Below are 15,869 nucleotides of genomic sequence, written 5' to 3'. Positions count from 1 at the left end.
CTCCCTTGAATATCGATATAACGAGACTTTACTGTATTTAAAATAACTTCGTGATAATACTCACCATTAGTATGAATAGTTTTCCATCCAAATCCTACCAAACGATCGGAATCAAAGTCAACTTGCCGGATCCATATGCGAAGTTACTGCTAGCTAGCCTGCACACTGCTCATTAGCTTGCACGCTTGCTTGCTGCTGTCTCACACAGAAGGACAGAGATACCTTGGCTTACAAACTTAATTGGTTCTCACAAAGTGTGTGTAAGGCGAAAAAGTGTTTATTTCAAACATCAATTTCCCATAGGAAACCATTAAAATGAGAATAATCTGTTCCCAGGTCCTCATAAAACATAATTTTCAACTAAATAAGCCTAAACACTACAAAAAATATACCAACAAATGTGCTATTGTATTGTAATTAAAGAAATAAACTGTACAGTGTAATAAAGCCGTTTTATTTACCTTTGTGATGGTCGTTGAGGGCTTGATGGAATGGATAGCTTTTTGCATAGTGTCTCAAGGAGCTCTGGGTTGTCCATCTTAGAAGTTGTGATATTGCAACAGCAACAGATGCAGGCAGGCACACTAGAAACTTCATTGATAGCTGGTACCCTTGCTTGTCTTTTCTCTTCAAATTGTACAGATGGCTTGTGCGGGTTATTTGTGGAGCCTGATTGATGGGATATTTTAACCTTGCAGTCTACACTCTGACTTTGAACGATTGAGTTGAAACAAGTCCAAATTTCACTGTGCTTTTTACCCATTTTCTCACCTTTTATTTTGCTTTTTCACTTTTGTTTTTTTGTTTTTGTTTCAAGCTTTGTCGTCTGCCTTTCCTGTGTCGTATGCTCACAGCGGTTTCATTGCAAATTAGAATCACAGCAGAACCTTTTCTCTGCATGAAGGCAAATCCTTCGGTCCATTCAACCAGTCATTTTTTTGACTCGTCAGGCTTATTTAAAAGGGGGCGTTTACCTGTTTCGAGATCAACAGCCACCTTAGGTGAGTATCATCCAATCAAAATTGCGCTTTCAGCCAGTATCATCCAATAAAAATTGCATTTTCCGCCCAAACAGGAAAAGAACAGCGAAAAAGCGAGAAAATGTATTTAGTTTTATCGGCGAGCCAGATGCAATCATCAAAAGAGCCATAGGTTCCCGACCCCTGTTTTAGATTGTTCTTTCTACCCCCAAAAACAGTTTATTTTTAGCAGAAAAATAACGACGTTCTGCCATTAATTCATCAAAAAGGGAACAGGGGATGGGGAAATTTGAGGAAATAAGAACGAAACGGAGTTTAATTCAGTCCGACTACGCAATTCCACACGAGGAAATGTTGATGGAAACCCTGGCCTTCAAGAACAAAAAAATGTATGAGGTCAGCGCTCGGGCTATTGTCAGAAGATACTTCACACTGGCCTTTCTCTCCTTCGGGGGGCAAGAGCCTGTCAATCAAATGTGCATTTTACTGTGAAAAGGAAAACAGAGCAAGACGGGAGAGTTTTCCTGAGGTATTGTCCGCGCAGCTGTTCGCACGCTCTAAAGTTCCGCCAAGTTCATCTCACGATCCTTGTCGACAAAAGCAAGAATGTTTTCAACGACTTCAGAAACTGCGAGGAGGAAAAAAGGGCATATATGAAAAGGAAAGTGGTTCCAATTGAGGAAGAAGCCCTTTTTTAAAGCATTTCGGGAGACGCAGACTGACTGATTAGCTTGTATGACACGCAGTGATCGAAGCAAGCAGAAAGACACTTTGAGGGGGATTAAACAAGGTTGTGCTCTCCACGTTCCAATTTGGAACGGGTATTACTTCATTGCATGTAACTGCTTGGGATTGGATGAAATGCTAATTGCCTTTCAAAAGAGCGCTCTCAGAACAGAAGCTGGATTTTGGTTGAGGACAAGCCGGATGTTACGTTTCGCTGAGCAGAGGGTAATTTAAAATGAGCTCCGCTTTTGTTCCCACATGCCACTTTTGAGGTTTTTGCGGACATTACCGACATGGCCACAGTTCTCTTTTGTTTTTGTTTTTGACAAGTTTTTTTTCCACGTAAATCCAAACCCTACTAATCAGAATGGCCTTTTTTCCCCATTCTGTGTTGTTACAAGGCTGCATACGCATTCACGGTGACAGTAGATGTCGAGGTGCCTTTTTCAACAACACCAAAGTGCCAGATGGCAGCACACAGAGACCAACCGGTCGTTCTCTATTGATTGACTGACATAAAGAAGCGGTATTGTCCCCTCAAGAGCGCTTTGTAACTTGCCTGATGGATTCTGGTCCAATTGATCACAAAATCATGAATCCGACAATGAATACAAGTAGTTTTTCAAATAGTGATATTGAGCACTTATTTAGTGTATAGACTACGGTATGATTATCCGAAAATAAACTGCATTTAAACTGTAATTTCTTTTGTGTATGTATCCTCGAAGGAGTACCGTACTTTCCAGCGTATAAGGCGCAGCCAAAATCCTTATATAAGCCGATGCGCCTTATATGTGAGGTTATCTTGAGCCACAACAGGTCTCGCAACGACTGTAAGCAGCCCCAGACTCCATCTCTCTGACCCCCTTGTAGAAGTAGTCGTGCATAGCCTCTACTGTAGCGCCTCATAATGTGGTGTGCCTTATATTTGGAAAACCTTTAGATATTTCTATACAGTAATACCTCATTTTACGCTTTAGCTATCGAACTTTTTTTTGCCTTATGAATGATAAATTCGCGAGAATATAATCTTGGCATACAAACTATTTTTCGAGAAACACACAATGAGTGATGTGTCATACAATACCATAGCACATTTTTTATACATAAAAGAACTTATTTTGTGTAGTTTTACGGCTTATTTAGTAGAAAATTATGTTTTATGGGGACCTGAGAACGGATTATTCTCATTTTAATGGTTTCCTATGAAAAATTAATGTTTGGAATACACACTTTTCGCCTTACATACATTTTCTGGGAACCAATTAAGTTTATAAGCCGAGGTATCACTATTATATTCAGAAAACAGTTTTTTTATTCATTGAATGATGAGGTGATACCAGTTCAAATGGGGCAATCAGGCCAATCATAGACCTCATACTCAGGCAGGACAATAGAAGTAATCAGTCAGGAAAACGGAAGTAATCAGTGGAGCCGCAGTGAGTAGTCCTCTGCTCCCCTCAACCTGAGAGCAGGGACCAATCATAGCAGAGTCCGGCACCGCATATATAGGGCCGAAACTACCAGCAAGACTTTAGTTCGTTGATGAAGCATCTTGGATAAGAAGCAAAACGTCCGACACCTTCAAAGAAGTACAGATGACGGCTGAAGAAACCTTTTCATCGATTATATATGGAAAAACATTTGAAAATACACCAATCACTGGGGGTGCGCCTTATACTCCGGTGCGCCTTATACACTGGAAAATACTGTAATTATTATTTAAATGGGCGATATACGGTCGTATAAATAATAAAAATGGGTATCATCTATCGAAATTACTTGCTTCACTGTTCATTTTGAATGAGGTCAATTGTGGGCAGGAAGTGATTTTTAATTTAGCAGTTGTGGCGTACTTGATTCAGTGTGACGTCAACCAAAAGAAAATAATAATAATAATAATAATAATAATAATAATAATACATTTAATTTGCAAGAGCCTTTCAGAACACCCAAAGGAAACTTTACATTTAAAAGAACAATACATAGAACAATAAAACCATAAATAAAGGATAAATAATAAAATAGCTGATTTAACTAAACAGATGGGTTTTGAGGTAAGATTTGAAAGTGTTCATCACGAGTTGCTTTCATGCTCAATAAATCTCCGCCATCAAAACAGGAGTTTGGAACACACCATTAGAAATCCCTGAGAAGGATCTTGTATTATCAGTGAATCCAAAGCATCTCATTATCATCTGGCCCCCCTGCAGTTCTTCGCATAAATAGATGGCCTCAGTGTTTATTATCTTGAGATGTTGATCTCACAACACTGTAATCTACAACGACAGGCATTAAGGAGGGGGGGGGAATGTGGATAAATGCATCAAGTAAAGACAAATATAACCACTCAGTGTTCAAATAACCACCCTCCCCTCCCGCCTACTTTTGAATTTCCTCCACCAAGACTAAATATACAACAATGAGGGACATCAAAGATTGAGAAAGGAGCTGGTCTATGTGCAACCCCCCCCCTCCCCCATTGCAGCGACATACTAAAAGTATCCCATTTTCCAGGTTGCAACAAAAAAAACAAACTACAGTAAAGTCTCGTTATATCGATATCGAATATATCGATAGTCCCGGTTATATCGATGCTATTCCTATGCACGCACAGAGAAAATTACATGCAAACAGGGTCGGATATATCGATAGTCCCGGTTATATCGATATTTTTTCGGACTCCCTTGAATATCGATATAACGAGACTTTACTGTACCTTATTTTCCGGTGTATAAATGCGCACCGGAGTATAAGGCAGACCAACAATGAATGGTGTATTTCCAAACATTTTCCATATAAGGTGCATCGGACTGTAAGGCACACCTTCAAAGAATGACAACCGTTTTCCAAATATAATATATAAATATATAAAAGTATTCCATATACAGTGATACCTCAGCTCACGAACTTAATTGGTTCCCAGAAAGTGTGTGTAAGGCGAAAAGTTTGTCTGCCGAACGTTTTATTGCCCATAAGAAACCATTAAAATGAGAATAATCTGTTCCCAGGTCCCCATAAAACATAATTTTCTCCTAAATAAGCCTTAAAACTACACAAAATATACCTTAATGCATGTATAATAAATGTGATATTGTATTGTAATTAAAGAAATAAACTGTACTATATAATAAAGTCGTTTTATTTACCTTTCTGTTAGTCGTTGATATAGTTGCCTCTTGTTGATACCCGAGTGAAGTTACTGTGCTTTCTCGGCGATAATACCCTCACTCACAATGTCCCCTGCGAGCTGCTTTTCGTTAATGCAAATCAACAGAAGTTTTTCAACCTATTCTATTGCCTGAGACCGTTGCTTCGACAACACAGAAACACTCTTAGCCACACGTAGCAATGGTTGACTTAGCATACTGGTACTGGGACGCTAAGTCACACAAATGCATACCTCGTTTGTGTTTTTCGATGATCTCCTTCTTCTGCCGTAATTTTCTTTTGTGTCTTCTTCGGCTTAACACTAGCCTGTGGTGGGGTCTTTTTCAGTCCCATAATAGCAAAAGTACTCCACTCGATAACAAACCACGTCCGCACTCAAAGAAAGGGGGTGACGAAAACTAGTCCGTCAGCCACCGTGGCGCTGTTCGACCGTGTGGTTTGGTATTCATCTGCCGAAAACTAATCCGCCAGCCACCGTGGCGCCGTGTGGTTTGGTGCGTCTGCCGAAAACTACTTCATCAGCTGAGACTATATGCTCGTGAATTTAATGATCGTGAGGCGAAAGGTTCTCAGCACAGTAGGAGCTAAACGGGGTTGGTCGGGACCACCAAAGAGACCTCAGGATTGTTGGCCATCACAATTGGTCCACCACTTCCTTATTCCTCTGCTCCAAGGTCAGCAACCGCTGAAACATGTCTCCCATCAGTTAAGTCTAAACGCTTTACGGGATTTACGGAAACATGGCATACAACATTGCCATTATGGAAGACATAACTATGGTTTTGATTTATGATGTGTCTGTTGAGTCAATCCGAAATATCCCTTTTTTAAAAGTCTTTCTAGCCATCGCGGTTCTATTCACATTTAATCAGGAATACAGAAGAAACATTTTGGGTTCTGTCAGAGTGACGCCTATAACTAAATATCATCCGTCGCTGAAAGCGTTTTCCGACTTTACTGAATTAAACATACAGTAAAGTCTCGTTATATCGATATTCTCGGGAGTCGGAAAAAAATATCGATATAACCGGACTATCGATAAATCCGATCCTGCGGCATGTAAATTTTCTCCTTGCGTTCATAGAAATAGTATCGTAATAAGCAGTACTATCTATATAACCGATATCGATATAACGAGACTTTACTGTAATTTGTAAAATTAAGTTTGAAAACAAAATACATTGTAACTCATTCACTGCCATTCAGGAATGTATTCGGGAATTGAAAATATGACGGAAAGCGCCATTCGAGAATTTTTTTTTTTTTCCATGCTTGGGTGCCGATAAACGGTTGACAAGATGATGAACTTCCAGGTTGCCTCTTGACGAGATCCGAGTGAAGTTGCCGTGCTTTCTCTGCCATAATTTTACCTAGTTCCTCATCAATTGTGTTCTGTCTAGCTGGGTTGATGGCTTTTTGCATCAAGTGTACAGATGGCTTGCGCTGGTTATTTGTGGTGCCTGATTGATGGGATATTTTAACCTTGCAGTCTACACTCTGCCTTTGAACTATCAATTAAGTTGAAACGAGTCCAAATTTCAATGTGTTTTCTATCCATGTTCTCACTCTCTCGCTGTCGTCTGCCTATCTATTTATATTTGCAGGTTTGTGTTTCTGTATCACTGTATTTTGAGAAGTTTGGGTTAAGAGAAGTAACAGGCTGTTAACAAAAGTTTTAAAAACCCTTCCTCAAAAGAAGATGTTTCTTACATGAAAAATGATTCCCCACTGGACAGGCTTCAAAAAGTATCATTCATTTCCCTCCATCACCTCACACTGGCAATGCAATCCCTCTCTAGTAGCCCGCAATCATCCATCTTAGCCTGTCTACTCTGTGCAACACTTCAGGCTTTCTCATCAATGAGCAGCCCCCACTAACGGCACCGACCCCCTTTTGTGCCTGCTCGCCCATTAGGAGGCTGAGACAGAAGGAGGGCGAAGCAGGCAGTAAAACAGTTTCCTCCCCGTGAATCACATTCGGGCCCTCACGCGGGCCACTAAAGAGAGAGGGGGGGGGGGAGGCTGACCCCTTCCAGGCAATGACATAAACACTGGGAGACAAAGGGCCTGAGGCAAGAGAGGATCTCCAGGGTTGTATGTCGACAAAATGGATGGTATTAATCAAAATATGTAGATATCGAGAAACAAAGGCTTTGTGATGAAACAAGTGCCATTCGCTCTGCAGCAAGACGGTTGGCGTGGAACAGGTGTAAAAGTTGAATGGATACAGAAGCAGCTTCCTCCTTTCCAGAGTGCAAAAAGGGATTAGGCAACAAAAGAGATTGGCCACAGAAGATGACATCATGTCATAATAATTAGCGATGAGCTGAATGTGTTTCATGAGTCAGGAAAAGTGCATTGTCAAGGGATGGACATGATCAAGCTTTGCATCATAGAATATTCCCTACACAAGTGTCCACTCGCATCCCTATAAATTATGAGTGAGGACTTTTTTTTTTTTTTGCAAGAAAGCCCCGCTATCCCTGTGTGAGGCTGGGGAAAGCCCACACAAAGAGTCACAATCACACTGGAGATCCTTGCTTGTAACCATGGAAGCGTTTTGTCTCCGTCGTCAATGGGCTCGCCCGCCATTCATTTTGTGATCGTGCTGAATCAATATTGAGACTTTTCGGTGTTATTAGCTGTTTCCAGAAGGAGGGGACAAAGGTGGGGGGCGATTAACACGGTGTGGATGAAAATTAGCACTTTTTAATGGTGTTCTATAGTGTAGTGTAATATGTCTTCTCGGTCTTTCTGTCTTAATTAGGAAATGACGACTCAAGTGTTAATTAACCACACGACTACTCGATAAGAAAAATAAACTTGACGGTTTTTAAATATTCCGCCGAAATGTAAACATTTATACACAAAAACCTTACTTTGAGAAGTGCAAGAGAAAAAGAACTTACCTGACCACTCCAAGTCCATGATTAATTATCAAGGAGTCTTGACGGTGGAGTAAACCATGAATACAAAAAACACTGGTTGTTCCCCCGTGTAATGGTGGTCAATAGTCGGTTATCCCTTCCAATGAAGCGGTGGTGGGATCCGGGCTCGTTCCACGAGGTGGAGCGGGTACTCCATCGAAATAACAGAGACTGTGGTGGGTTAAAGCAACGGTTCTTCTCTCTCTCCACCGGTGTGCAGCGGCCATGTGTGGGATACGCACGCGGGAGCGCGCACGATGACCCGGTCCAAAGATTAGCGAGCTGTTGCGCGTGCACCTCCGGATAGTATCGAGGTGGTTGAAGCTAATGAGACTGGATTTTCAATTTAATCCCCTGTTCTAAAGTGTTCGTTTTTTTCTTGGGGAGGCCGACGGCGCCATCTTGTGAGCTGAACGCAGACTAGTCATACTTAATTTGGAAACGATAACTATGGAGGACGTTTTAGACTTGATATGTTTCGCCGAAAAAAGTTGAGATTTTCCATTTAATTTTGAGTTCTGTGTTGAGCATGGAGGGCATGCTATTTGAGAATTGACATCTAAATACCAGAGCATTGCTTTGCTCTGACGTGTATGATCGAATTGCTCAATTGATTGTGGTTTTCGTGGCACTAGTTTCAAAAAACGTCGCCCCCCCCCCCCCCTCGGGTTCGAAAAATCTTAATCCGGCAATAAATCCAGAAAACCGGTGAGCCATTACATTTGCAAATTTAGACTGTGGGCACTGTGACGTCATTTTCAGTCGACAGGAGATTGTAGTATAGAGCCAAATGGCAAACCCCCAAAATGGAATTTTCCTGCTTAATTTATATTCAACAAACTCAATGTTGTTCTGAATACAGTTTTTAGAAAGATAGAACATATCGAGTATTTGATTGTCTTTCAAAAAAAAAACATTTGACTAATGTTCATTTAAAAAGTCATGAATCGTTTTAAATAATACGTGGGTAGGGTGTGTTTGATTAAATCCAACCATATTGAACTAATTACAAACGAACAGAACTTGGACGATGACTCTTCTATTTACCACCTTGACAACTAGTAGTGTAGCTCATATTTTTAGAAAATTATACAGGATTTACATCAAATTTCAACGAATCCCATTCCTGCGTTTTTGGTTGGTGAAATTCCGCCGCGGCCTGTCTTGTCTTTTCGCGTTATCTCGCGATAACTTGTACATCACCGCTCTCATGGGGCAACGTCGTGACGTCATATTGTGTTGACGTGGCCGTGAGCGGCGGTAGCGGGCAGCTCCGCAGTACTTAGTTATGTGTCGTAGCTGCGCTCGGTCAAGGTGTAAGTAACGATTACCTCCCATAATCATGGATTGAACTGACTGATTGCTGCCTTCTTACTCGGGTAAAGCTAGTTGTTTACATCCCCATGCATGCGTCGGTGTAAACGCGGTCGCAGATCGATTAAATTGTGATAACTTAGCATATTTAGCGTGTTAGCATTAGCTGAAGATGCACAGATTGTGTTTAAGTTTGCTTAGTTGTTTTTATAGCGGAACTTAAAGGTTTCATTTCACTTTTATCACAGGCCTAACATTACAACCGATGTACGTCGCCTCCGACAAGCTGTGCATATATAGGCTGCACAACTACGGTGATTGTGCCTTTGAACATGTTTATTTTTTCACAACCTTGCATTGTGCGAATTGAAGTCGCGATTTGGCTTTTTGTTCGGTAGTACATGTCCAAGAGTAACCCGGTGTGATTAAAAATTCCACATCACTGAAAAGTGGTAGTACTACCTACAGTACATACCAGTGGTATTTTGACGTTCGGTGTCATACACGCACACATATTATATAATTTCACGTTATGTAAAGTAGGTAATGCTTCACGGTACCCTGAGCTGTTAACCATTATGTTTCCTTTCCCCAATTTAGTGACGATGACCAATCGAGGCCAGCACTATGGCTTCCAGTCGATGACCGTGGTTCAACCCTCCAATGGAGGTCATGCATATATGTTTGGGACCACGGGTTCAGATAATGAACAGTCCGAGGAGGACGGGGAAAGCTACGAGCTGCGACCTCGTGGCAGGACTCGGAGGAGTACCTCAAAGGAGAGGATGGATGATATTATCTACCTGAGTAGAGACATTCAGGAGGGTGACACCCTTAACAGCATTGCCTTGCAGTATCATTGCTCAGTAAGTTTGCGCTCATACTTGAAAAGCCACATTTCAAAAATCACTTAAACGTGTGCATATATTTGCTTAACAGCACATGTATCTGCATGACATACAAATACACAATATTCATGCAACAGGAAAAAATTACATGAATGGAACAGAAATAAAAATAGAACAGTGGTATGGTAGTTTTGCATGCCTGATTCATAATAAATAATAACAAACCAATGAGTTAAAACTTGATCTGGTCCATTATTATCCTCTGTTACTGCCAACAAAACCCGCAGGATGAACTAGATTTTGGTTTAAAGGACAACCAACGCCTCCGGACAAATTGTGTCCATTATTTGTAAAATCACTTCAAATGACTTCTACTGAGCGTATTTTACAAAGATCTAAAAACTTTGTGTTGATGGCGAAATTAGAAGGAAAACGCATAAATAACGTGATTGTGAATCGTATGTTGCACCAAGACTACTATTTGATAGTAGTTGACACAAATTCCCAGCAGACAAATCAGCTTATTTCCAACGGAGCTTGGGCACCATCTTTTGTGCATTTTCTGGGATGCTACATTGGAGTCCTTTCCTCTTCAGAACTATTTGAATCATATTCATAACCGGATGAGTAACAAGAAAACATCTTCTCCGAATCTGAAGCCATTGTTTTGATTCTAGAGCAAGGCATGACGTCACGAACAAGAGGCGGGACCATCTGAATGTCATTTTGAAGTAGTTTTGTGACACTTTAAGTCATTTTTATTGCCGTTTTGCATTTGACTAAAAATACTAGCCTGCGTGTTTTGGGTATTTTAGATGCTATAAAACGTTTTTGTGACGTCCGTTAGGAAACACAAAAATGGTGTATATCAACAATATCAAACAGTAAACCTCAAGTTGACATCTTCCAACTAGTCTTTGCCGGTTGGAAGGGCGTGTAAACTCAACAAGCTTCCCATGCGACCACATACCTGGGGGATGTTTGTCAAGTCAACAAGCATCTTGTTTTGTTACCTGTATTTAGTCACAGGTCCTGGCAACCAAACTTGACTGATTTACTGGCTCGAGGCTTGAACCGTTCACATTTCTGACTGAAACGCAACAAACCACTGAGAAGACAAAGTTGATTCAGATAAACACAAATGCACGAAACAAATGACAGTAGTTTACAATTGTTTAATTTCGCATTTCATGTCTAATTTAACCTTATGTTATTAGGTTAATATAATACATTTAATCTATAAGCGCCTTTCAAAACTCTCAAGGTGACTTTACAGTCACACGATAGGTTTCTCTGTGGGTGAGCAGCGGCAGCCACACGCGGCAGCGTTCACTCAACCCGGAAGTAACTCAAATAGATAGAAAGCTAGCTAGCTAGTATGTATATATATATATATATATATATATATATATATATATATATATATATAATAAATTGCAAACCATGTAACAGTGTATATCGATAGACTTACATCCATTGACATAATAGCTATCTATTAGAAAGTGAGCTAGCTTTCTAATAGATAGCTATTATGAATAGTTTATTAGAAAGCTAGCTAGCAAAATGCTTAGTATACATTTTTAAAAGTTAAAAAGTATTTGATTGTAAATTTATATGTAAAGACTAACCAAAATACTATATATATATCACTACTGTCCAGATGTGGCGGTGCCAGACTCTGCTATGATAGGTCCTGCTCCAAGGCCAGAGGGGAGCAGAGGGCCACTCCCTGAGGCTACACTGATTACTTCTAATGTCCTGCCTGTCTACGACAGGCCTGATTGCCCAATTTGCTTTGGTATCACCTCATCAGCATAACTAAGCCTATGTGGTCTAAGAAGTCTGTTGTAAGAACGATCCAAATTAGACCTCACCCCACCATGGCAATTTAGTGATGGCTTTTGCTGTTTTATCAAAATGGCTTCTCTGAGTCCCCTTTCAAAGCATCTATTTTCTTTCGCGAAGATTTTAACCTCATTGTCATCAAATGTCGTCAGACGTTAGGCAATCTAGTTAATCGGACCACATCTATTAGAATTTTGCCCCCTTTTCAGACTGATGGGGGGCCTTTTTTTATTTCCCAGATGCATCCCTGGTGCATAAAAGAGTTGATAAAGCGGCTATCAACCAACGTAGCTTGTATGTGTTTTCAGGTGGCCGATTTAAAGCGCTCAAACAACCTTCTCACCGAGCAGGATTTGTTCGCCTTACGCTGCGTGAAGATCCCCGTCAAGCGCTTCAGCATGCTGACTGAAACTCACAACAGCGGACCTCTGAGACAGCCCGAATCCCGGCGCCCGACCCAGATCTCGGCCTGCTCCGCCTTCCCCGTCGAGTCCTCCGCGGATTCGTCCTCTTCCACGGACAGCGTGGAAGGCTTCCTAATGGAGAAAGACAAGGATATTGAGCAACTGGTCAAATCCACAGGACCGTCCAGGAGCAGCCTCAATGAGGTCGTGTCCTCTTTAACGCTCCAGCCTAAGACGGCCTCGCTGGGTAAAGTGGAATACAAACTAGTGGGGAAAAGGGACCCTTATTACGGAGCCGACTGGGGCATGAGGTGGTGGACGGCGGTGGTCATCATGCTAGTGGTCGGCATCATCACGCCTGTTTTCTATCTACTGTACTATGAAGTTTTAATGAAATCCGAAGTGAGCCATCACGGGTCGCCCACAGACGTTCCCGGATACACACATCACACGCACAGTCACGGCAGCGCTCACCTTGAAAAAAGCCACGCGAGAGCTGGTCCCACGCAACACGCCGGGGATGTGCCCCACGAAGCTCCACAAGGACTCATAGTGGACAGTGTGCAACATGGGAAGACATGACATAACCTGTTTTTTTTATATTTAACGAAATGCAATCTGGAGCAAGGAAAAGTCACTTTACAGCGTTCACACGGATTTATACATTTCTATTAATTTAACCGATCTGGGCGTAGTTTTCTTTCATCCATGCTGCTGACTTGATGTGAAGACATACAGTGCTACGTCGGTTTATAAACCACTTGGCTTATGAACTTTTCAGTTTACAAACGTTAAATTTATGAAAATTTTATCTTGGCATACGAACTATTTTTCGGCATACACACCGAGCTGCCACAATGAGTGATGTGTCTTTCGCGAACGAGCCCGTTCTCCTAACAAGAAAATGGCATCCGGGTTGTTTTGGTCCTCTATTCCCCGCCCCCGGTCGTCAGTTAAAGCCACATGGTTGCTCAAGAACGCAGCAGAAAGCGGGTAGGGTTTACAGACAGAGAGTGTGAAGCCATTCTCAAAAAAAAAAAAACAAAATGGCAGACGACTTTTTTTGTCCTCTATTCCCCGCCCCCAGTCGTCGGTTAAAGCCACGTGATTGGTCAAGAACGCAGCAGTGAGCGGAGGTGGTTTAACCATTAAAGAGACAGGCAGACAACATAGAGAGAGTGACAAAATGGATAGAAAACAGTGAAATTTGGACTCATTTCAACTTTGATAGTTCAAAGGCAGAGTGTTGACTGCAAGGTTTAAATATCCCATCAATCAGGCTCCACAAACAGTCCGCGCAAGCCATCTGTACACTTGATGCAAAAAGCTAGCAAACCAGCTAAACAGAACACAATTGATGAGGAACTAGGTAAAATTATCGCAGAGAAAGCACCTATAAGAAGAAGGCTACGTTCCTCATCAAGTGTTTAATGCTGACAAAACCGGCCACTCCATTCCATTAAGCCATCAACGACCACCACAAAGGTAAATAAAATGACTTTACGATACAGTAGTTTATTTATTTAATTATAATACCATAGGAAATTTATTATACATAACATAAGGTATAGTTTGTGTAGTTTTAAGGCTTAGAAAATTAGAAAGTAGAAAATTATGTTTTATGGGGACCTGGGAACGGATTATTCTCATTTTAATGGTTTCCTATGGGAAATTAATTTTTGGAATACACACTTTTCGCCTTACACACTCTGTCTGGAAACCAATTAAGTTCCTAAGCCAAGGTATCACTGTATACATCTTTTATGCCGTTTGAAACGTGGACAACGATACATTTCCATGACGTGGACGAGCCTGTAGCACAACCAGAGGGATTTTATTTTGCCTTCACTGCTATCAAAACAGTTCCTGGGTATCTCAATATGAGCTTTTGTCAACCCATGTTGAAGAATTCTCACTCACACCCGAGATTGTCATGCTTTTGTTACCTTGACGACGAGCCCGACTTGCCACGAGCTTGGCTTTGGCGTGTGGGAGCAGATCCCGGACTGAAGCAAAAAAGGGAGCGCCTGTCAAGACAGACATGTTTTTACTAAGAGGCGTGTGATTGTGACACATGTACACCCCGCCCCCCGATACAACACAGCCACTGTATGAAGCTAATACTGTTAGCAAATGCTAATCTACACATCCAATGACACCCAACTTTGAAACTATTGTTTTATTTGTTGAATGGGTAAACAAAAATGTTATCTAAAAAGATTTTTGTTTTAATTATTGCGTGAAATAAGTGTTAAACACAAGTAAATAGTACTTTTGAAGGCAATTCGTTTGCATACCACTAGAGGGAGGCCATGAAGGATACCAAAAAAAAGCGCAACTATACAATAACCATTTAAAAAAGTGATTCAAAATGTGATAAAAATAATTCACTGCTTACCTTTTGTGGATGGTAGTGCCTGAAATGTTATAAAGATCCCCCCTCACATTGTCCGTCATGTGGCATTTATAAAAATAATACATTTGTTGGTGAAAATGATTGTGCTCATCGTGTTAAGTTTGTATTGGGATTAATATATTTCAGGACTATTGTGCCATTGTATGTTGTTAGTATTGAACGGCTTTTGATTTAAAGGACAACCGACACCATTTTTTTTGTTTCCTAACTGACATCAGAAAAACGTTTTATAGCACCAAAACATGCAGGCTGATATTTTTAGTCAAATGCAAAACACCAATAAAAATGAGTTAGTGTCCGAAAACTACTTCAAAATGACCCCGGAGATGCCGAGTTTCACATGGCCCCGCCCCTTTGTTCATGACGTCACGCCATAACGTCTTTGCCTTGCTCTAGAATCAAAACAATGGCTTCAGATTCAGAGAAGATGCTTTCTTGTTACTCATCCAGTTATGAATATGATTCAAATCGTTCTGAAGAGGAAAGCATAAATGTTTGCAATCGATTAAAGAAGTCCTCCCGTATCAATTCGAGCCGTGAGGACTCCAATGTAGTGTCCCAGAAAATGCACAAAATGGCGCCCAGGACCCATTGGAAATGGGCTGTTTGTTTGCTGGGAATTTATGTCAACTAGTATCAAATAGGAGTCTTGGTGCAACACACAACGATTCACCATCGCATTATTTATGTCTTTTCCTTCTTATTTCTACATCAAAACGAAGTTTTCAGACCAAACAAAGTACCCAAAATGCATTGTGTGTCGGGGGTGTTCCTTCCGTGACGTCACGTCTGGAAATGTCACCAACTTCAAACAAGACTTCCTGAATATTCAGCGTGAGTCTTAAAACGTAAAATATAGCTATATGCCGTGGAATATTTGTAAAATACGCTTAGTAGAAGTCATTTGAAGTGATTTTACAAATTATGGACACAACATATGCGAGGGCGTCGGTTGTCCTTTAACATTCCGGATGTTGTCATTTTGAGATGACCTGGAGAGTACTGCATTAAACAAAAAAAAGCTCAGTGAAATAATTCAGAGTTGCACAGAATTCCCACAATATGAGGATTTTTTTTTGGAAGCTCTTACTTCACTTGTGTAGATTTTGGAAAACAATTCTCTGACAATATGTGCCTTTCAACCTGTGTAATTGTGCGAAAAAGGTTGGAGAATAAAGAATAAATTAATCTATTTTCAAAAATTGTCCGTGTGCATACATTTTGGGCATTTGCCATGT

At 40.9% G+C, this 15,869-nt stretch overlaps 2 protein-coding genes across 4 annotated transcripts in view; one reads left to right on the top strand and one right to left on the bottom strand.

Moving 5' to 3' along the window:
* The window catches only part of adgrv1 (adhesion G protein-coupled receptor V1), a 143,655-nt gene extending 135,568 nt beyond the window's left edge, over positions 1-8,087 (bottom strand). The window contains exon 1 of one of the 2 annotated variants that reach the window (XR_016114632.1): positions 7,787-8,087. Coding sequence is in view for 1 of the 2 variants with exons in the window: in XM_088993687.1 (XP_088849813.1) it covers positions 7,787-7,805 (19 nt within the window). In the remaining variant the exon portion in view is untranslated. The remainder of the gene's footprint in view (positions 1-7,786) is intronic. The other variant, XM_088993687.1, reaches the window with a different exon arrangement.
* A 960-nt stretch (positions 8,088-9,047) lies between these two features.
* On the top strand, positions 9,048-15,824 carry lysmd3 (LysM, putative peptidoglycan-binding, domain containing 3). 2 transcript variants are annotated; one of them, XM_088993679.1, is made up of 3 exons: positions 9,048-9,120; positions 9,719-9,984; positions 12,120-15,824. In XM_088993679.1, the coding sequence occupies exons 1-3, from the start codon at positions 9,093-9,095 to the stop codon at positions 12,795-12,797; spliced, it is 972 nt and encodes a 323-aa protein (XP_088849805.1). In that variant the 5' UTR covers positions 9,048-9,092; the 3' UTR covers positions 12,798-15,824. The 2 variants fall into 2 exon arrangements, with proteins under 2 accessions (XP_088849805.1, XP_088849806.1); XM_088993680.1 differs by having other exon boundaries at positions 9,059-9,183.
* The last annotated feature ends 45 nt before the right edge of the window (positions 15,825-15,869 follow it).

The sequence above is a fragment of the Hippocampus bargibanti genome, linkage group LG04, assembly GCF_051943395.1.
Source record: "Hippocampus bargibanti isolate YZ-2025 linkage group LG04, ASM5194339v1, whole genome shotgun sequence".
NCBI classification, from domain to species: domain Eukaryota; kingdom Metazoa; phylum Chordata; class Actinopteri; order Syngnathiformes; family Syngnathidae; genus Hippocampus; species Hippocampus bargibanti.
Note: the sequence above shows the minus strand (reverse complement) of the source record. Positions and strands in the feature narration are given on the sequence as shown.

Coding starts and splice junctions, on each gene's coding strand:
- lysmd3 (XM_088993679.1), top strand. CDS start 9,093: ATGTGTCGTAGCTGCGCTCGGTCAAGGT. Junction 9,121..9,718: donor TAGCTGCGCTCGGTCAAGGT/GTAAGTAACGAT, acceptor TCCCCAATTTAG/TGACGATGACCAATCGAGGC. Junction 9,985..12,119: donor CCTTGCAGTATCATTGCTCA/GTAAGTTTGCGC, acceptor ATGTGTTTTCAG/GTGGCCGATTTAAAGCGCTC.